Source organism: Agrilus planipennis, unplaced genomic scaffold (genome assembly GCF_000699045.2).
Source record: "Agrilus planipennis isolate EAB-ADULT unplaced genomic scaffold, Apla_2.0 scaffold119, whole genome shotgun sequence".
NCBI lineage: Eukaryota > Metazoa > Arthropoda > Insecta > Coleoptera > Buprestidae > Agrilus > Agrilus planipennis.
The window spans coordinates 161,498-185,128 of record NW_020438931.1 but is presented as its reverse complement, the minus strand read 5'-3'; the positions used below and the strand labels follow the sequence as shown (position 1 = coordinate 185,128).

General features: G+C 34.4%; 2 protein-coding genes across 5 annotated transcripts in view; one reads left to right on the top strand and one right to left on the bottom strand.

The window, feature by feature from the left end:
- LOC108736724 (heparan sulfate glucosamine 3-O-sulfotransferase 1) overlaps positions 1 to 23,631 on the bottom strand; it is a 135,512-nt gene that overhangs the window by 18,107 nt on the left and 93,774 nt on the right. For all 4 annotated transcript variants that reach the window (XM_025974191.1, XM_025974192.1, XM_025974190.1 and 1 more), the window contains one exon: positions 516 to 676. In XM_025974191.1, coding sequence (XP_025829976.1) covers positions 516 to 580 — 65 coding nt within the window. In that variant the 5' untranslated portion in view covers positions 581 to 676. The remainder of the gene's footprint in view (positions 1 to 515; positions 677 to 23,631) is intronic.
- Positions 1 to 23,631, top strand: part of LOC108736720 (chymotrypsin-2-like) — a 172,427-nt gene that overhangs the window by 111,752 nt on the left and 37,044 nt on the right. The gene's annotated exons all lie outside the window — the stretch shown is intronic.

Genomic DNA, 23,631 nt, shown 5'->3' with positions numbered 1-23,631 from the left:
ATGAAATTCCGATATTGCACTAGGGAATGTATAAAACTAATGCTTTCTGTGAATAGAAGATAACCTCGTCACATTATTCTAACATCTAACGTATCAGCCCACTTCCGACGGACAGGGGCATTACGTCTCTAAACACCCTGCCGTTTTATTGCCTAATATTTAGTATTACCTCTAATATATTTTCGATGTCTATTTAGGAAATGTACAGATTTCCTAGGAAATATGTCTAATATAATTTATTTCACACATTTCCGAGCGATTTTAGTAATTATATACATTTCCTANTCCCTAGTAAATGTATACAATTCCGAGGCTATTTAGGAAATCTATCAAATATTTTTTCAAAGATTTTTTAATACACACATATCCTGGGAAAGGTATACATTTCCTAGGAATGATATACAATGACGGATTTCAAACATTTCCAGTAACACACATATAAATATAATATAAATATGTATGTATTTGTTTGAGTGATCAAACAAAGTATAATAACAGAAATTGTGGGTACTTACAGTATGTCAAAATGTGGCGGTCGGACGCAAGACCTTCTTGTATCTGTTCCTGTATGAGGGCTCATTCCGCGTTTTTTACAAGGAAATGGAAACGATACTTTTCATTAGAGCAGGCCGTCATCGTTTCGTTTCCATAACGACGGTATAAACGAATGATTTACCTGCAAAATAGACACATAGTTTAAATGAAATATTTTACACATGCGCTTGGTAAATATCTTATCTCTCGTATTTATTTGGCGCTATATTGAAAGGTAAACATGGCACACATTGATGGCACTAACCGATTTAAAACTCCAATCTTATCGGTTATCAAAGATCCTCAATAAAACTTAAATTGAAGTGTATGTTTGAAATCCTTTGTACATACCTACATTATTTATAAATAATCTAAGTAACAATGGTCAACCTCCACAAATGTAGTGTACATTTAATGGAAACTAGAAGAATAACTAATATAAAACCGCAACAAAGTCGTAGAGTATATTTTGAATTGATTAATTCAGCATACTTCAACAACACGGAATACTTATTTTTGAAAATATAATTTAAATTTTACATGAATATGAATTTCCATCTTTGTAAAAGTACATTCGACTCAATTGGCTACACTTTCTAGTTTTGTTAATATTCAAATCGTAATGTAATCAAAAATTTATTGTTCAAATAGATTTCGCTGTTTGATGTTCTAAATACATGTCAAAGATCGTAGACGACCACATTAAACTAATTTTTCTATCCCTCTAGAACAATATTGTTTTCTGAATGAAAGATAACCCATATCCTTTCTTGTACCCTTGGCAATGTGTGCACAAATTGTTATGATAATCGGTGGGGTAGTTATGGCGTAAAATGTCTCCACACAACAAATTTTTCTGTTCCTCGGGAATAGTATCTTTTTTAGGGATAAAAGGTACCCTATGTCCTTGTTTGTACCCATGATAATGTGTGTACAAAATTTCATGATGATCGGTTGAGTATTTAAGGGGTGAAAACGTAACAAAGAAACAAACAAATTCACATTCACGTTTATATTATTTAGGAAGTACTTACATTAAATAAAAGGATAGTCAAATGTCTGTCNTCACGAGAGATAGAAAATTTTCCCTTAATTTCGATAAACAAGGAGAGAAGTGTCATTCTACGCAAAGTATATGTTTAACCTAAAAAAATTAGAAACCTGTTTTATCCTGAAGATCCTAGTGAGGACGTAAGAACACATTTATCAAATTATTGTATTTTCGTTTTTGATTGTAATAATGTAATGCCTACTGCTTGATCAAATAAATGTTATGATTATAAGTTTAAAATATTTACAAATATCGGCAATAGTCTTTTGCGCCGAAACAGATACCTATACGAAATTGGATTACCAATTTAGTAAGAGATAAAGCAGAAACCAAATAACAGCGTCATATTCAATTTCGGTCTCTTGTCGTAGGTACCAAGAAACAAGAAAAAAAATCAAAGTAATCCCTTAGCGTGCAATCAATTCCCACCTTATTACGTATGTATAAGTATTTGTGTATTCGAATTTGCCATTTCATGAAAAAAGGAAACACGAAAGCTTTGTAATGTAATCTCTTCATCATCAACTAATATTATTACCAGTAACCTTCTGTTGACCTCCAACCTTTACACCCCAATTAAACTTAACTCTGACGGGAAACTATTAATAGTGAAATAACATGCGCCGGAAAATTTTGGGTCATTATCTCCTATTATAGTGGAAGTAAATAGATAATAATCAAGATAATAATTTTAAATATAAATTTCATTCAATATTATACGCCAGTAGCCCAAGCCGATGCATAAATAAAATAAATTTTACTTGCTAAGAAAGAAGTTAATTGGAACAGTCGAGAATTTTCAGTTGCTTTTAACGTTCCCACTTTTAATGATCGCACTTTAAAATTCTAAGAACGAACGCCATCACAATACGTACTTTTATGGAACAATTCTAAGAAATTAGATTTTTAATAGTCAGCTTATCATAATTATTGTGACTTGAACTTAACCGTTTCCTTTTTGATGACCGAACAATAAATTTTAGAAAGTCTAGAATTATTTTCAACGAGTGGAAGCTTCGATTTGAGCTTTTAATATGTACCTAACCTATTTCTTATAATCAATTTAAAAAATTCCCCTAATTGTAAATTCCCCTTAATTGTGAATTTTGCATAAATTCTAATTCATGTTTTGTATAATTACTTATTTTTACAAACAGACCTTTAAAGTCTTACAGCAAGATCCCAGGGCGGTCAGACATTACATATTTTCTGAGTAGCAGCGATATTATTTGCGTCCCGCGAGTATCATATTTAAAAATGAAGACTCAGCTGTAATTAAAATTACGATTTTTTTGCGACCTTTAAAGCATCAGGCAGAAATTACCGCCGGTGGGAAGTGTCTGGCAGTGTTTATTAATTTTTAACAATATTCTATAGATTACTAACACTAATCTATCCCACCCATTTTTTTACTCAGAAAATAAATAATGTTTGGTGGATTTGAGATCTTGGACTATCGGTAAATGTCTAGATGATGGCCCCCACCCCATTCGGGGGTGGGGGTGGGTGGGATCGAAAGAAGAGGTCTCCCCCACCACTGTACCATAAAAAGTTCGTGGCGGTCTCACCCCTATAAAAAGTTATGGGGCTTAGATGGGGTGGGGGTAGGGGGGATCGAAAGAGGGTGGCCAACCTAACCTAACCTAACCTACCCTATTGATAAAGATAGTTAAATAATGTTTTATATAAAATTCTCAATATTTTTATGTATTTTTCATTAGTTTTACCTTTGAATATTGTTTAAGAATGATTATATAAATATTTACATGCCTAGAAATGTATAAAAATTGGCATATTTATTAACTTTGAACACCCATAACTTTTTATGGGGGTAAGACCGCCACGAACTTTTTATGGTACAGTGGTGGGAGAGACCTCCTCTTTGATCCTACCCACCTTCGGGGGGTGGGGGCCATCATCTAGACCTTTACCGGTCTATCTTATTCGATTGTTTTTTGTTAATTTGAACATTATAAAGTAGCATAAATTTTTGTTTTTGTTTTACTACTTATGTATAATTTATTGACTATTTACTCATGGACATAACCACAAGCTTCCTTTGGTTTCAATTGCTTTTTTGTGTTCAATCGTCGTTTTCAGTTTCCTTTTACCCGTTAATTTCGTCCACGTACCTAATTATGACACCACGAAATTACTCTTAATTGATGTTTGTTTTTCTTTCTTTTAATTCAATTTTGTAGAAGGCCTATACCGATCTTCGTTACCTTTTTCGTTCCTTTCCAATCAATTACACTTTATTCCAACTTCTTTACGTAAGAACGTCGCGTTGTATCGAAAATAAACTGCCAACACCTGAGGGTAGGAGAGTGATATTTTTATCTCGATCCCTATTTTCCACGGATCATTAAGTTTTTTGACAAATCCAACGTCTTCGCTGAAATAATTTTATTCTGATTGTGGGTGGTAATGCAAAAAGGATTTATTGAGTGTGTAGGAGGTACACGCCAACTGCGAATTCGCCCACCTGAATGCATATTTTACTGTACTGTAATGAGGTAATTTATTTTTAATTACATTGTCAATCAAGGAAGGTAAAACAATCTAAATTTTACCGAGAAATTGAGAAAATCAGAGTGTAAAATATTTTTCATATTATGCCTGTACGATTTGCCCCAACCCAAATATAAAACTTTTGGCATTTTATAGAAATATATTCAAATCTTGTAACAACTGCCTCGAATTGATGCTTCTAATTATTTTAAAACAAAATCGTAAAGTTTAATGACTGCAGATTTTGCTGAATTTCAGAACAATTATTTTTAAACATTCGCTGTAATTTCTGGTATCTAATTATTCATTTTTTAACTATAACTAATCCTAATTAATATTATTATTGCAAATGTGAGTTTGTTTGTTTGCTGCGCTTTTAGCCAATCATCATGAAATTTTGTTCACACATTATCAGGGGTACAAAAAAGGGCATAGGGTGACTTTTGTCCAGAAAAATACTGTTCACGAGAGATAGAAAATTTTCCCTTAATTTCGATAAACAAGGAGAGAAGTGTCATTCTACGCAAAGTATATGTTTAACCTAAAAAAATTAGAAACCTGTTTTATCCTGAAGATCCTAGTGAGGACGTAAGAACACATTTATCAAATTATTGTATTTTCGATTATCATTGACATGTATTTAGGACATCAATGCTAGCGAAGCCGCGCTGAAGACAAAAATATCTTAAACATTGTTTTCACTAGTCGAAGTTTATGATATTCTTTGGGGATTATCGATTCATATTATTTTATAACAAAGTACTGACTGGTCATGAGGGTTAAAAATGGCAGACCTAACAGTAGAAATCTATATCGAAATAATGTCTATCTGCACTTGTATACATAATGAGCACTGCTGTGCGTGTAATTACTAGTAATAGGTCAGGTTGATATTTATCTATTCGCTAATCTTAATCCGGATATACTCTAACAACCTACATTTCCCCCAATTGTGTTCTAATCAATTAGGTAGGGAAAATTCATGAGGTTTCCGGCGGAAATGTGCTTTGCATTGAATATCACATTGAATTCTACTGTAGTGGGTCTCGCTTTTTAACGTACAACGTTCTGTTATATGTTTTGTTCCTTATGAAACCCTAACAATATGAAATGCTCCTATTCTAATAGCTAGACATGTTCTAAAATTAATGCAAATTACATCGCATTGTTTGCTCGTTAATTAGAGTGCATTCTAACATTTATGTTACTTTATTATTTTGCAACCACATACGCGTTCCTTTCATCTAATTTTAAAGAAATAGGATAAGTCCTTCTTGGACTAGAGCTCCTCTCATATTTACTTGCAACTATTGGGTACCTAAGCCTGCTTCAGAAAATGAAAATTAAAAAAAAATAAGAAATTTCTTCAATCACCCTAACGTACACTTTTCGAGAGTGAGCATTAGGCTGCTATCGACGTCATCTGCCTTCCGGTCCCCTAGGATTTGTTATCATGTGATTTACGATGAACCTTCTCAAACTTGACAATAAACTCCATACGTTTTGCAAGAGGATATGATCTGAATCGTAAAACGTTTTAATAACTAGAAACCTGAATTTTACTTTTAAAAAGAAGAGTTGACCCGACAAATATTTCGTCATGCCCCAAATCGGTACAAAAGTAGGTCATCATCAAAAAATATGGTACAGATAAAAAGTAAACTTCTCTTTTATTTACTTCACAATCAGAATTAAATTTTCAAGACTTATTTGTTTAATTGTATAACAAAAGCTTCCTAAAGATTCAATTGAATTTATAATGGTATTAGTTTTTTTAACAGAAATAGAAGAAAACATTTTTGTTGCAAAAATAAAATATGTATATAGTAGAACAATTATTTCTGCAAGTATAGTTTAAAAATACAAGAATTACGGAATAAAAAAAAAAACTTTTGGGTGTTTCATTCCCATCAGCCAGTAATGCTGGTGGGCGGGCAGTCCCTCCGGACTATGCCGGAAGATAGGGCGGAAGGGCCTCTTCAGCCTGCTTTCAGGAATCGTGGGAATGGGTGGGTGGTGGTTCGGGTGAGAAAGATGAGACTGACGAAATGAAGACAGAAGAGAGTGAAAGATTATCTGTGGAATATTACTGCCTAAGTATTCCAAGGAAACCACCGAAAAACTTGGACCGAGGCAGACGGACGGACCCGGAATCGAACCGGCGTCCTCCCGAATGTTAAGCAATGGTCGAGACCTCTAGGCCATGCCGCTCGGTAGAATTACGGAATGTCATTCTTCAATGAACTTAAAGAATTACTGCTTGAAAATGATAGGAAATCGCTTGATAAAAGCCATTTTGCATCTAACATTGTGCACATTTATATTAAAAATAGAAAGTCGTCATTCAATTTTAGAATATTTCCCTTTCGAATTCAAAAAGGACCAAACATGTTCATCTCACTTCCCTTTAGACTTAAACATTAGAAGAATTCACGGAATCCCAAAGATGCATAACTTGTAGATACTTTAATTCGCTTTAGTTGAATGAAACCATGTAAATGAACAAAAACACCCTTGCTACGTCCTTGTGTGTTGGTCGGTGTGTTTAATGACGGTATTGCATAACGTTTAGCCATGAAAATAGGCGCAGGACAAGGTTAATATTTTTTCAAAGTTAACTTGAAAATTCGCAAAGAATGCACTCGAGTTGGCGTGAGGTGCTCGACTTGCCACAGTAATAATACTTGCATCTTTGAAGTTTCCGACACGCGGATACCGTGCACCAGGTAATTCTGAAGAATTACGACCGTGACCCCGATCTCATGAGAACGGCTTTCTGATCCTGTGCCAGCTAGTCGAGATTCACTTCTGAATTATTTGCATCCCGAACCAGCAGGAAAAGTAAACGATGGATTTTCGTGCCATTTTCCATAACGGCGGCTGCAAATCCTATCGGTTGAGTAAATGGTCACTTGTTATGCCACATAAACTTCCCGGAAATGTGGAAATTTCCATCGTTATAACTTCATAAATCCTTCTTCAGTTATTTCACTGTCTCTTGACTGTATTCGTCATTATTACGATTAAACTTTAGACTACCACATTTGGTATGAGAATTGTACCTATATATCCCCAATTAAATCAAAATAGGTCAATATTATTCCATCGTTATCTTAATTAAATATTTCCAAAGATTCCCTCAAACTTTATTTAAATCATATATAGGGTTGTTCGGAAAGTCATTTCGTTTTTTTTTTGTGNAGCCTTGCTATATGAGCTCTCAAAGCATATAAAAATTATACGGCTTAAATGTGAAGTTGGGTGCAAAAGAATACAATTAAATCCTCTGTCGGGAAAAAACGAAATGACTTTCCGAACAACCCGATACCTACTCATGGTACCTGATAACAATACAGGATGGGAATAAAGACGGCATAATTATCAAAACTTTACACTAACGATTTAAGAGAGATAAACATCTAAATTACGATAGTAGCGGAGAGAGCATGAAGCAGATAAAGAGTTTGTCGTTTAAAGCAAAGAACACACTGACGCGGTCGTAACCGCGGCCGCGTTAGCGATAGCGGTGGCGATCGGTCCAAGTAATACAATTAATTGAATGCACATCTACCTGCTGCAACTTATGCGCGATGCTTGCGGTCTGTCCAATTAAATTGATATTCAAACGCTTCCGGTTGAATTTAACCACTAATAGTGGGCAGTTTAGTTTATTGAAATGGATGATATTACCGAGAAGTTGATAGAGAATGTAAAACAACACAATTTATTTGTCAAATCCCGATTGTAAAAATATTCTCATTGAAAAACAGAATATGTGATAGAATTACATAACATATTGCATTTAAATCCAAATTATGTGCCATATTCCTGCCAAAATGCAACGTTCTTTACCATCCTCTATCTTAAGTGTTTCTTTCTAACAATGTAAATTACTTTGATAGAATAAAAATAACTTACTATCATATCTATTGTCGTAATCACCGCCGTCGCGAAGGCGGTTGCGATCGTGCAAGTGTGTTCATTGCTTAAAATTACTAAAATGATGTTCTTTTACAATGTTAGCGGATTTTCGTATAACATTATATTTTGTATCACTTCTCTTCTGAGTCAACGGTAGAAGATGAGTCATTTCCGTGTTATATTACTTGCTCGCCTCAATGTAACTAAAAGCCTCTAGTGTAAAATAACGACCCACCCGCATTGTTCTAGAACAAAGGATGACAACCTACCTCTGGCGTCGTTCATAACTTAATTACAACGTTTCCTTACTTTTTCGCCCGCTTTTTTTCTTGCAACTTGATTCCAATCATTTTTAACGTGCCGCTTTCTTGTCAGATTCGATTTCACGCAGATCCTTCACAATCTCATTCGATAAATAAACAATTTCCTGCACTTCCAATGTCAAACCATAGTTGCTTCCTTTTTCGCGATTTTATGACAAAAAATACTAAATAGGTTAATGTCCCTTATTTTTTAGGGTCAACTCATTTTGCAGTAGAAAAAAAGGACCTGATGATTGGCATCATTAGAAATACAGCTGCCTATCCTATTTGAGACGCCTCAACAAAAGCAAAAGATAGTAATCCTTAAAGAAATAATAGGATATACGTTTTTTGTTTTGTTCCATCAATATTGCATTATTTTCTGCTAGCCATAGCCTAATGGCACTCATTAAGGTAGTTTACCGATAACAAGTAGTGGTAGTATTCAACAACAAGTACAACATGAATTCAATGAAATTCATTTTTGACTGGACTTGCACTGACGATTAATATATCTATAGATTATAGTGAACTGCAGTATTCGCTTAAAATATAAGATATATATTTTAATGTTGCATTTGTTAATGAACCGATAAAAATGTTCTTTTGAATATCCATGAAATGTCCTCCTTAAAGTGCATTAAATTCGGATCACAATAAATATTTTTAAAATTTAAGAGAGGTACATGTATCATTTTGTAGCCGAAGATCTCCTATTTCCAAAGGGCTACATTGGTGGTTGATTACTTGATAATTAGCTGAGTTATAATTAATTCTATCGCCAAAATTCGAGGCTGAAGCGCTGTTAAATAATAAAGCAATATACCGGCGAGCAATTGGGTGTACAATGCGTTATAAAACTCTACTCCATTTGAACAAAATGAAGCCACTTTTGTGCTCACGAATGGATAATTTAGAAATTAGAAGAAGATCGTTAAAGATGTATGCCTGGAGCACTGCCGTGTACGGGTGCGAAAAATGGAAGTTGAAAAGGTTAACCGTTTGAAATATGGAGTTACAGGCGAATCATGAGGGTACCGTGGAAAGAAAAGGTTAGAAATGAGAAGGTAATAGAAAGAGTAGGAGAGCAGGGGAGCTATGAAACCTTTAAACAAGCATCTTTGCTTTCGTAAATTTCTGAGAATGTTAAATATTCTTTACGCCAATTTTGAAAGTCCCAACTATAGGACATTTTCTCAGGTATGAAGGGCTAGCTACAGACATATTCGAAGTAGAAACAGGAGCTAAGAGGAGTAGAGGTAGACCTAGATTACTGTTCACAAATAGTTAAGGATGTGAGATGGTCCAGTTTTAGGGAAATGCGAACATAACCTCAGGATAACAATGAGTGGCGGTGCGTGTCGAACCAGTTTTAGGATTGACGACCTTCTGATGATAATGATGTTCCTTTTTTGACAGACTTCAATTTTTCTGACGCGTTAAATCGAAACTGCCTAACTATCCACTTAACATATTATGTAAGTAACTATATTAGTTGAACAAGATGAAGTGACGGGTACAATTTCGAAAATATCCTAAGGGATCAATTTACCTACAGACAGGTACCATTAGGGAACGCTTTGTCCCACGTTCTCTCGCCTTTTACGTAGATAATATTTCGCAATTTACACTTTACCTCGCCTTTCAAATTTTATCGAAACTTGTATCTGTTACCTATGTTGAAACGTCTTTTATAAAGATGATTTAATTTAAGACGTTAAAAAACGATGTAACAAAAACTAAACTGTTACGCATCACTTTTTAAATACAAATGCGTTTTAAATTCTCTCTAATATGACAAGATAAACGGTTTTAGGACGAGCCTTCATACAATAAATTCGGCGTAACGTAAACTACGGGTAACGTGAACATTTACTTCTTGCCAATCATGCTGGATGATGTAACATCGGGAAAGGGGTCGAAAGCACAACTTATTCAGTAAATGCGAATTCTGATTTGGGAGGTTTAGCTGCACTCGTTATGAAAAATCATCGTACTTTAGGGGCATAGGCATACGGTAAGAAGACCGTATATGCAGCATCTCTCCGGCGACTAATCGACCAATATACCTACTTGGTTGATTTCTATTAACAACATGATATTCTAGGAATAATAAGTAAGTTTTAATATCCAAATAAGTGTACATAAATAATTTAGCTAAAGTTAATTTTTCCAATATCTGGTACTTCGATCTCCGTAACCATATGTAGATATTCATTTTAAAGACCCCTTTCGGCACATACCGTTCCACCAAAAGGACTGACCGGGATTTATGGCTTTTTGTTTACCATCAGAAATTTCGGTGAAATACAAAATACCGTCTAGCATTATTGGTTGCTATAAGTATAAGGATTTCAAAAATTTGCCGGTTCATCATGGTCCATTTCTTTGATGTTTATGGGGCTTTTTGGGGCAGATTTGCTGGTTACGGGGGTCGACGATACGGTAAAGGACTATATGATGGCGGTGGGTGGGATCGAAAGAGGTGGTCTCCCCCACCACTGTACCATAAAAAGTTCGTGGCGGTCTCACCCCCATAAAAAGTTAGAGGGTTAGGTGATGCCCCCCCCTAAGGGGGTGGGGTAGGGGGGTCGAAAGAGGGTTGTTATCTGAGTAAAACCCCATAAAAAAATTGCGGCGGTCTCATCCCTATAAAAAGTTGTGGGGGTTGAAAGTTGATTATTTTGACAATTTTCATACACTATAATTCAAATAAAATTCAATAAAAAAATTATTTTCAAGCGCGTGGAGGTGGGAGATCGAAAGAGGGTGGTCACTTAAAGAAAACCCGATAACCTAACCTAACCTACCCTATTGATAAAGATATTTAAATAACATTTTATATAACTTTCTCAATATTTTTATGTATTTTTCCATTAGTTTTACCTTTGAATATTGTTTAAGAATGACTATATAAATATTTACATGCCTAGAAATGTATAAAAATTGCCATATTTATTAACTTTGAACCCCCATAACTTTTTATGAGGGTGAGACCGCCACGAACTTTTTATGGTACAGTGGTAGGGGAGACCTCCTCTTTCGATCCCAACCCAAAGGGGGTGGGGGCCATCATCTAGACCTTTACCGGCGATACTTTTAAATGTTGTTGAGATTATCAACACATTCGGTTAGCGACTGCAATGACACGCACAAGTAGTTTTTATTCTCTCGGTTTCCGTTGTAAAGTTTGGAAATTAATTAAATTAATAAACAGCAGTGATCCGTTATTTTATTTTAAAGAACTTGCTATGTCAAATTAATTTGGAGCATAGCTGTAATCGGTGTATCTATATGAGATTTGCAACCTCATTGCGAACCTTTCGAGAAACAACGTTTACACTTTTTTCGAATACTATTAGGGTGTACTTATTGTATCCATTTGACTTAATAAATTTGATAGCTGCTACAAATAAATCATTCTAAAAAACAATAGCTATAAAAACCCTTTTATTGCTTATCGATGCATGGTGATAATAACTGCTGCAATAGCAATAAATAACAGCACGTTTCAGGCGATAAAAGCAGGCCGTCGATGTCATAGTAAAAACATTTGATTTCACTGAAATCGTTCATATTTTGCTCCTATTTTTCCAATTTGTCAAAACTGTTTATTGTTTGTTACCGTTACTCCTTTTTTTTTTTAATTAAGGGTACACAAATTAAAGCTATCGTGCATTCCATCAGACTTTCCCGTAAACATAAACGTTCACTTCTTTCAAAAAAGGAGTGTCATTACGTACCTAGGTAGATTTGTTAGTACAGTTCATTAATCATGAAAAGTAAACAGTCATCACGTTTAAATGGTACGTACAACAATACAGAATGCAGTATCCGTTTTTCACGTTCATTTTCCCTACGCGACGTCATTCATACCAGACATTATTGCAATTGATATTGCCTCAGTTGTTATTGCTACTACGCCATCTCGTCTGTTTCATTTAATTTTATATCAACCGTTTACAGTTTTCAAGAAACGTGTTTCCAACTCTTACGGTTCTGAAACGAGCCGATGGAGCGTATTCTTTAGGGATTTTTGAAAAATATTTTCAGAAAAATAACAATCGTCTTCGACACAAGAAATATTGAGACAACGGAGGTATTTTCTCAACAGAATTGACCGAAATTGAATTCATTGGTTATTGTTTTTGTTTTCATTGTCTATAATAAATTCCATTCGAATTTCAACAGTTGCACATTATGCTAATTTGAACTTGGCTGGTTTATCTGACTTTCTATAACTAAAGTGTCATTCTCTATAATGAAATCATTATTAAAATCATTATGTTTTATGAATATAATGTGCATTTATACTTCATTTACTTTCTGTAGTGATTTTGCCCCTTCCAATGTCTTGGATGCGCGTTGGCAAAATCGAAGGTAGGGAGAAAAAAGCTCATTATACTCTCGACTCTTGTTCATTAAACATACTTTTTCATACAGTACCTGCCTAAAGTTTTGTTCAATCATGAATAGTAGTGCGAGTCGAAAACAAGTGTTAAAGCCTTTAATATGTCTTCAAATATAAATAAACATCTCGTTGATATTTTCAGTAGTAAATGGTACCAATAACAGCACATTTGAGCAATGCAATTGTAGCGGTTCAGAGTTTGGCTGAGAGTTTTCTCCTTCCTTTTCCAGCCTAGTTCTGTTCTTTTCTACTTTGCGCCGGTCAAACTAAAGTTCACATCGCTACAGAAAGTAAACGAAATATATCTATAGATACTAATTTTATTACAGTATATGAATTTTGCAAACTAGATATTTTCATTCTTCTTGCTTTCCTGCTATTTGTCTTCTCATTCTTTTTAGACGATCCTTTTCCTTCCATTTGAATTTCCCATTTTTTGTACCTTTCCAAGTTATTCCACATCTCAAAAATCTGTTCGAGCATCTTTGCTTCCAGTCTACACAGGCTGTATAATTTTTTCTCTTCTTCTTTTTCCTAGTACCTTTGTCGTCCTACTTTCACTACCTAGTCTGAATCTTGCTGTTAAAACTAATTAGTTTTTACTCTTTGCTCCTACGTCTTTTAAATAACTTGGTTTCCCTCCATTCCAAATTTTTTTCTATTCCTGTGCATATTTCGTTTTTAACTTTTTCCCTTCTTTTTTGCTTATCAATGTCTTCGGTTAAATTTTCCAGCTCTTTCCCATACACATCTGTCTTTTTCCATCTATGGTGCGTGACCGCCCTTTGTATTGTATGGTATTGTTAGGTTGGGTTACGTTACGGTAGGAAAAAACATCACAAACCAAGTGAGTGTTCTCATGATTATATATTTCCTTTAGGCTGCAGAAATGCAAATCAAAAAGAAAATTTCTTTATCAATTTGGGTGTTTTACATACTTTTTTCAATTTTCCAAAATTATGCGACGGAATAGTTTCCACTACCAATATATACTACATGGTAGTGACCCCTAAAATAAATCATTATCGAAAAATATTTGATTGTACGAATTTTAACTGACTTTTCCTGAATATTCTATACATTTAATCAATAATTTACAGCTAAACAATAAATAAAGTTTATGAAAATTGAAAATTGATTAATGCTTTCATTTTGTGAAAAACCAGGCATTTAAACTGTGTCGATCTACCGATTGCAAATATTTGTAAAGTTTTTGGTAAATATACGCAAAAGCATTAAAAGAAAATGTAATTTAAATTGGAATAGGCAAAAATTGGTAATAATAAACTGCATCACTCATACTTTTCAAAGGAATTGTATAATTCCTGTTCGTTGCATGCTATTGAATGCTTTATGACCCCTATTATTGGTTACATACGTACAAAAATATGTTTTTAAAATTTAAGATTATTGTGCCCATGAATATTTAATGAACGTATCTGCAGTATAAGAAAAAAAGTTAAAGGGCGCAACTTTTATTAGAACGTAAACTTGACTGCACTACATTGTTGGAAGAATCGTGCTGTAAATTTCAAAATTAGTTCAATAAAACTACAGAAACGTGGAACAAAGAATCGTTGGGAGGTCATTTGAATAAATTATTCTTCGAAAAACGTAGCAGTTAAAACTTTAAATGAAGTCGGTGCACAATGCATCAATTATTCATATTTAGATACCATACCCTCATTTTCCGTGCCTATACAGAATAAAAATAAATCTTCCAGGGTTAAATAGTGCAAGAAGTGTAATTGACAAATAAATAATTTAATGTATGTATAAATAATTGTGTTGCTTAAAATATTACGTGTTTTTTGTTTGCATATCCCAAAGTGTATTTAACAATTCAATAGCTGAAACCATATGCATACAGAGAATTGGTTAATTATGTAATAATGATATGTCTATATACATAAAAGAAAGTCGTGTTAGTTACACTATTTATAACTCAAGAACGGCTGAACCGTTTTGGCTGAAAATTGGTGGGGAGGAATATTAGAACCAGGAGACGGACATGGGACACTGTTTTTTATTCCGTTCCCGTGGAACGTGGCATAAAACGTGGTATAAGAAAACGCAACTGACATGGAATGACAAAACGCAACTGGCAACAAAACGAAAAATTTATCAGTCTAGCAGTTCATTTGTTAAAAATGCCATAACAAAAATTCAATCTCTGTTGGGGGGGAGGAGTGGTGAAGACGAGTTGCAATGTTTAAATGGAACAAATATTATTTCTGGTCAGATTTACTTGAAGCTTGATCTTAATGGTCTCTCATTTAATTTCTGAAAGACCTATCTGGATATTTTAAAAAATTCAACCTCCATAGGCGGGGTGGGGGTAAAAAGGTGTTGCAATTTTTGTGGGAAGGGGACATACCTTATTTGTGGTTGAATTTACTTGAAACTTGGTATATATGCTGATTGATATTATTAATCAAATGAAAAGACGTTGCAACGTTTCCGTGGGGTATATTTTATTTGTACTTGGATTTACTCGAAGGTTGCTCATTGTTGAAATTAAGCAAATACGTGTTTTGACAATTTTTAAAAATCAACCCTTAAGGATGAAATGTTGTTGCTCGGTTTGTATTTGAAATCTAAGATGCCGACGTTACATAAAATTAAAACGTTGTAAGGATGAATTGGGAGTTAAAAGGTTTTATGGAGAAACAATATTAATTTCTGCGAGCGAAGCCGAGGGGAAAAGCTAGTAATATTATAATTGGTGGTGTTTCCCCCATATTGACTTAAAAAACATCTACTATCTCAGAATATGCAAATGGAAAATTACTGTTAAACGGTAAAATTTAACTGAACTGTGAAATATTTTCGTTCAAATAATTTTAATAAACAGTAAAAAGGTGTTGGTTGTAGACTTTAAAAATGTAGTAGTGTAACTGGCGATTTTTAACTTTACATACGGTAACAAGGTACATAGTATTTATATAGTTTTATCTAAAAATCTTTCTTTTCCAACAGTCCAAGGTTCTGTAGTCACTATCAGTTAGAGCATCGCATCAATGTAGTAGTTAATGTCGAGTTGTTGGTCTCGTTTTGCTTTAATTGTACGATTTATCAGCAAGTTACCGCCCACTTAAATGCCCAAAAAGCTTATTCGAAGAAAAGGTATCGAAACCCACTTATTTTCTGAATTACGTGTTCTACATTTTCGTGTTTTATTTCTAGATATTTTTCATTAGGTCGGACACATTAAAAATAAATCAACCGTAAACGATAATCGTACACACACACAATTTATTTACCACCGTTAAAACCTATTCTCAAATAGTAGTCATTTATTTGGCACCTGAATAAAATATTCATGTTCGTTTTCATTCAACAGGATAATTGTAGCAAAAAAAGTGGGTTACATTTACCTGTCTTTATAAGTATAAATCAATTGTTTTTTCATGGTATACTTTAAGTGGGTTTAATATAAAAACACCAATTTCTACTTGTCATGTCCACTTTCATCAATAGGGCTTTCGTATAATTTTGAGTATAGTTAATAGTAATAATCATTCTCGGGATATTATAAACTGACACAACGACATCTGCAACCAACTATTTACAATTTAACGTATTATTTCTCGATAGTTTAGTATTTTACCAATGTCAAATTGTGAAAACTCCTGTCTGTCCGGTTTTATCACCTGTAAAATTGTGAACCGTTTCCGATTGGCGGGAGCTCATTCTGTATCCGTATAGTTTGAAAACTAACCAGAGCTATATATTATTTATTAATTCAAAAAAATTAATGACATACCTGATACCTTTCAAACAATTAATTGTGAATTTTATTTATTTGATTTGTATAAGTTTGTTTGCTACCTTTAGAGATATAGAACAAGCTACCGTCAAGGCGGTTCACAATTTTAAGGGTGATAAAACTGGACATTTTATGAGCTCTATAGGTTCTTTCACTATTTGACTATTTGGCATTGATAGATTATAGTAAACTATCGAGAAATAACACTTTAAATTGTAAATGATTGGTTGCAGTTCACAATTTTTCGTCAGTTTACATATATACCTAATATCGAAAGAATTAACGATATTCACAAAAACAAGGGTTAAACTGTGAAATTTTGAATACTGTGTCATACATACACAATGAATATTTCCAAATTAGAACGGCAAAAACTTTTTAAGATTTTAATTACTAATTACTTTAAATAATTTAATTTATTTTAATCACATTTGACTTAACAATTCATGTTAAACCAAGCTTTATTTAACAACAAATGACGATATGTTGTTTTAAAGGTTTTGGGAACACCTACCCCACAATTGCAGTGTGTTCGTCCGTGCGTCCGCATACCTCAGTAGTTTAGGTAGGATTTTTCCAACTAATAAAGGCGTTCTCTCAAACCTTCCAATAGCATTACACACTAATTTCATGTTTTTCCAAACACTGCACGAACAAAAAACCGTATTCGCCTATTAAACCGTCTAATCTGATTGACTGCATCCATTATTTCAGTGTAATTACGGCGAAGGTGCATTGCATGTGTACGGAGCTTTCGAAACTTTGGACGCATGCAACATGTAAGCACCAACAATCATACATAATATGGATTGAACTGCGTAATGCAATCTCGCTTTAAACGAATTTCTCCTTTAGGGTTTCTTCTTGTACAATCGGAAGTAGTAGCGGTTTATCCATAGGAGATGCAAAACAGATAAATGTTTCGTACATAAAGCATTAATGATGCCGTATTTTAACTTCCCGAATTTATTAGGTTGACAATAAGTTCTTTCTACCCATCTCCAGTCTTTCAGTATATGCTTGAGTCAGCTTATGTAAGTGGTAAGCATCAGTGAGTCATTGATGCTTGTACACAGCCTCTTATTACATTAATGTTTCTTATTTTTACATTTACCCTCTTCAGCATCATCATCATAAGGTCGTCAGTCCTAACACTGGTTGGACACGTACCTCCACACCTTCCTATCCTGAGCTAATCTTCACATGTCCCTAAAACTAGAAAAAAAAAACTTTTGGGTGTTTCATTCCCACCAGCCACTAATGCTGGTGGGCGGGCAGTCCCTCCGGACTATGCCGGAAGGTAGGGCGGAAGGCCCTCTTCAGCCTGCTTTCAGGAATCGTGGGAATGGGTGGGTGGTGGTTCGGGTGAGAAAGATGAGACGAACGAAATGAAGACAGAAGAGAGTGAAAGATTATCTGTGGAATATTACTGCCTCAGCATTTGCCTAAGTGATCCAAAGAAACCACAGAAAAACTTGAACCAAGGCAGACGAACCCGGAATCGAACCGGCGTCCTCCCGAATGCTAAGCAATGGTCTAGACCTCTAGTCCATGCCGCTCGGTCTAAAACTAGAGCAACCCATATCCTTAACTATTGGCAAACAGTAATCTAATCTGGGTCTACCTCTACCCCTCCTAACTCCTATTTCTGCCTCTGATATGTCTCTGACTAGACCTTCATGCCTGAGAAGGTGTCCTATCAACCTATCTCGCCTATTTTTTATTGACTTCCATAGAATCCTCTGTTCTCTTATTCTTTCCAATACCTCTTCATTTCTAACCTTCTCTATCCACGGTATCCTCATCATCCGCCTATAACACCACATTTCGAAAGCTTCTAACCGTTTCTTATCCGCCGCGCCCACTGTACATGTTTCGCACCCGTACAATGCCGCGCTACAAATATACACCATTAACAACCTTTTTCGAATTTCTAAATTAACCGTGATATTTGCCGTGGTAGTCACAGGTTATTTTGATTAAAGCTTACCTACTATGGTGTCATAGGCAGAGGATTGAGATAAACTCATGTGAGCATGATCCCCTAGAACCCTCTTGTGGTGTGGACTTAATAACCCCTACCTAGTTTAGCAGATTTTCATCCGTCGAGGTGCCTATTCCTTTTGTCTAGCATGCAGGGGCGTCTAAAGATTATTATGTGCAGTACCGTACTAGTAAGCTGTTGACATTTACTTTATTAGCCATTCCACAACCGTCATTGTTTACATTTTTCTTCGATGTAATTGCTTAATTGTTATAGCAATTTTTCTATACGTTGCCAATTCACACACAGGGCCGGCTTCGAATTCCTGTTTTACTGACCATGCGATTCCGTATTGTATTTGGTTAACACCCTCCAAAGCTGGCTATATGCAAATTTATGTATTGTAGGACTGTTTTTGTATTAAAATCTATCTAAAAGGACTTGTATACGTAATCTCTAGTTGTGTGGTCTCAATGGTGTGCTTGTTATGGCTGATATGGTGCACTAACGTACAAGAAAATACTAAAAACCAAAACGTACACCACGACATTTTAAAACGTTATTTATTATTATGTTAGTTTATTAATCCGAAGTATTTCCTTGCAAGGACAAGATGTAGATTATAAATGCGAATTGTAGCAAAAGCTTTTACCTCTACCTTTTACTTGAAACTATATGGTTTATTTTCGTAAATACAGCCTAATATCTTAGAAAGGTTAAGCAGGGATTATTAGACACTAGACAGACCAATATCACTGAGTTAAGTGGTTGTGCATGAATAAAAACAAATTAAGAATACAATGGACACTGACATAAGGCAGCAGTTCGTGTAGGGTGTAAAAAAATAATTCCTCTTTCATCTATTTACCACTTGATAGCTGTAATCATGAATAGTCAATTATAATCTGCCAAATTGGGTTCACATACAGAAGTAATTAGATGTTTTCCGATCACAATAGATAATTTACAAGAATAACTGATTGTGATTTGTGAACCACCTAAGCTTCTCTTAATAATGAATTCATCATTTCATAGTTGAACTTGCATTAAATTACTTAAAGACAGTGTGTCATTATAGGCGAATTTTAATATGGTATGTTTGTTTTGTGCGGGTGTTTGTAATTACTTTATTTTCTAGTAGTTTGCATAACCCATATAATCAATGTTCACTCACACAGTAATCCGAAATCACTCCACAAATAGATGCTGCGGATTTAATGATGTAAAAAAAAATATATTTGTACTAAATGGTTGATTTATAAGTTAGTTTAAATAATTAGAACAATAATGCATTGACAGTAGATAACTATTTACCTATCTTATTAATAGTAGTAAAGGAGCTATCAGCTTTTTAAGTAGTTTGGAGCATTTTTCTTCTATGATATATAGGCGGAATCTGGGCCCATTTCGTGATAAAGGAGAAGGGGGTAAAATCTAAAAGAATGTTGTCCTAATTGATTGGTTTTGACGGTATCATTTACTTAAAATACTCCATATTCCAGGAGAAATGGTGGTACAACTTTTGCTAGGGTCATATCCTGTTTCATTCTTTCCTTGTTTCTTTTTTTATTCAGGCACAGGAAAATGTCCCTTGAATTTTTTCTGCCACTATTTTTTCCCGGAATGTGGAGAATTTTAAGCAAATTATACCATCAAAATCAAGCGGTTAGGCCGACATTTTTTACAACTTTTTCCCCTCGAAATGGGCCCAGAATCCCCTATATGAGTGAAAATGGTCGTCTGTTTCACCACCGTAACTTACTTCTGACTCGCGTCTAATGATTCTTAAATCTGAATATTTGTATGATTGTTAATTGAGCTGCCAATGGAATGGTAGGCATTTAGATATACCTACTAATAGTAACTTCTCAGACATATAAAGCTAGTGATAGATATATAAGGAAACTAAAAACCTTATGATGATGCTATACAAAAATATAAAATAATCGACCCGGTCGCGTTCCTTGTAGATGTTTTGAACTACTGATATCAATTTCAAAATGAATGTGACACTCAGGGCAAGTTAATATAATATTTAAAAATATCTGAAATTTATTTAAACTAATAATGGAAAAAATTAGTTACTGATGCTGTCCTCATTCGGGTCTGAAGGAAGTCTTTAGTTGGAATTGCTTCCTAACGTCCACATCGTGCATCGGAGATGGAAGGACCCCTGAAGAAGTATTCCACTCCGTACTAATGAAACGTTTGGAAGCAACTACAAAGGACGATGATCTTTTGACCCGTTCAGTACACTTCCGGTTCAGCAACTGATCGTGAAAGCCTTCACTAATTTGTCAGAATTCGTTACTTTTAAAGAAGAACGCGATTTTAGAAGATTTGTAACAAGTCTCCCAACAGTCTAATAAAGCCTCAAATTTACTTAGTCGAAATTTAAAAGCTTCATAAACTATAAGGAAACAATTTATTTTAAGTGTTATATTTACGATTTATTTCCCAACTTTCTCAATAAAACCTTCTCGTAACGTGCTATTTCATCTTTCCATTAAACAATAAACTGTTTGAAAGTTGAAAAGTTTTCCCCTTGTAAAAGAAAGATTTATTTATAAAATTGCATAATTAGTTAAAAAAATCTTTAATTAAAGATTGCCGTATACTTTTTTCACCATATAGCTATAGAACTACTAAAACAAATACTTAATCATACTAAAATATATGCATATTAATTATACATAGTTATTATTTCTCCATGGAATGGCTTCTTCAGGACGAACAGTACATGTATGTATGCGTAACGAAGCCACAGTGACTCGTGGTGGGTAAAAAAATTGTTCAGCTACCTTTTTATTAATTGAAGTTGTTGTATATCGACACGTCAGCTTTAACTTCATTCGAGTGGTGACGCTCCAGCGACGCCGTGCCGTCGGCGCTCGGCGTCTCAAATAGTCAACGTCGCTGTTACTCGCCACCAACGGCAATTCAATGTTAACTTCCTCAAGGTCAGGTCTCGCGTGTCACGCGCCAATTACCATCATTAATAAAATAAATATACGAATGGAAAAGTAAATAAGGCGTTTGAAAAAAAAAATTTCCACCCCAAGCGCCGAGACACCACCGCCACTGCGATCGTTGCTAACCATCACACTGTTTGCCACTCTCTTGTCGCAGAGTAATTTTCCAAAAGTCTGTTGCGTACTTATTGTCTGAAGAAATGCCAAGGGAGAAGCACCTAATGTAGTCCTACCGTATTTCCATTTACGATAAAATAACATTAAATTTTGTACTTTATTAATGAATAGTTAAAACGGGAAATATACTATGTGTCAACATCACCTAACCCAAGACACTTTCAATAATGCATTATGAGGCGTTTTTATTTAAAATAATCAAATCGAGTAATTTTGCGTTTTTTTCTTGATGAGCGTGATTGCTAAATTTTATTTATCCTTTTTTACCAGCCTTGGGCGCGTACTTAACATAATAATGTTATAAGTTATATGGAACACAAAATATACAACAGTAATGTTCAACGTCCTTGTTGTCCATTAACACCTGAAATTTTATGTACATTAAAAGTTCCTTATTCACGGTTTCCTTATTCGCGTTTTCACTATCTGCGGGTGAAAAAATTTCATTATTCGCGGTTGATATCGGTAAACAGAGAAGGATTCGGTGTCATTTATTAAGGGGATTGACCGCAATAGACCGCTCGTGCCTACTGTGAATTTTTCCGAAAACATGGGTTTCTGTTCTAAACATTGTGATTTAACGCTGTGAAATAAATATCTAATTTTTTGCATGATAACAGACAAAGGTTCACACTAACTCGGTACGTTTTTGGTTTTCAATAATATGGTGATTAATAGCTTTTACAAGTGCTTAAAGTTGTTGCATCTTGTAGGGCACGTACTTTCAATAGAAATTAATAAACTAAAAAATGCTCTTCGACAAGCTTTAGATCAAAGCTTTATCTATCTCACTACAAAATTTCAAACCTCTGTTCCAAATATTAAACTCATGGTATCTAGAACCGATAAGCATGTTCTTACTGTACCTACCACTGAATCCCCTTAATGTATCGGCATCTTTTGGGTATGTACTGTACCTACTATTAATTTTCATTGCGAATTTATCAATAAATTGATTTTATTTTGATACCTATTGGTTTTATTTTGGACCTTAGAATGTATCTCTTATGATTCCATACTAATTACCATTCCATATCCACGGTTTCTGTATAAAAAGCTTTTACTGTATATACGCCCCCTGTTTACGGTTGCTCTCTGTTTAATTTAAGATTTTAAACTTAACTTACGAAAAAGTTATAATCCTGCACAACCTTATATTATGTATACCTACTCGAACTTCTTGTCTATGTCTCCAGCTAAGTTGTACTTAATTATATCTATTACGTAGACAGCTGCACCCGCGCTTCTGATAATGTAGTTTGGTGCTGTCTTAGTTACAAGTTGGTAATGTCTCTAGAGTGGAGAAACGAATGAGACAATAAAAAGAAAACGCGCAAGGATCTTCTTTTACTTTTACCTACTGCAGTCGCATTCGCATACAACCAACTTTTATACGCGCACTCTGCTAGATAAAGTTTCACAAAGAAACGCAGATATAAACAATACAATGTTTCACGAAATGCTTTTAAATTTACTGTTTTTATCTGTTGATACTTCTTTCTGTCTTATGTTCAGTTTTACGTAGCCTAAGGCACATTATGATTAGTTAAGATAATTGTTTTTATTTCTTGGGTTAAGAAGGATATTATTAAGACGGGTATAAATCACTTTAGGACTTCAAAATAAATTCCAAAACTACCAGCAAGTGAATTACTAAATTTTTCGGTTTATAAATTATTATTCCAGTAACACAATTTTTTATTAATCTTTACATCGACGACGCGATCAACATCATTAAAGACAGTAAAACTGTAGGGATAGATATAGACGAGCAAAAGATTATTATGCTTAGATTTGCAGATGATACAGCAGTATTAGTATCTAGCAAGGAGGAGTTAGAGATAGTTTTAAATAAAATGGAAGCGGCATTGACAAAACAGTACTGTATGACAATAAATAAAAGTAAAACAAAAATACTGATATGTAAGGGAGGGAAAAGTAGGGAAGGAGCGAATATAAAGATAGGAGACGAAAAATTAGAAGAAGTGGTTGATTTTAG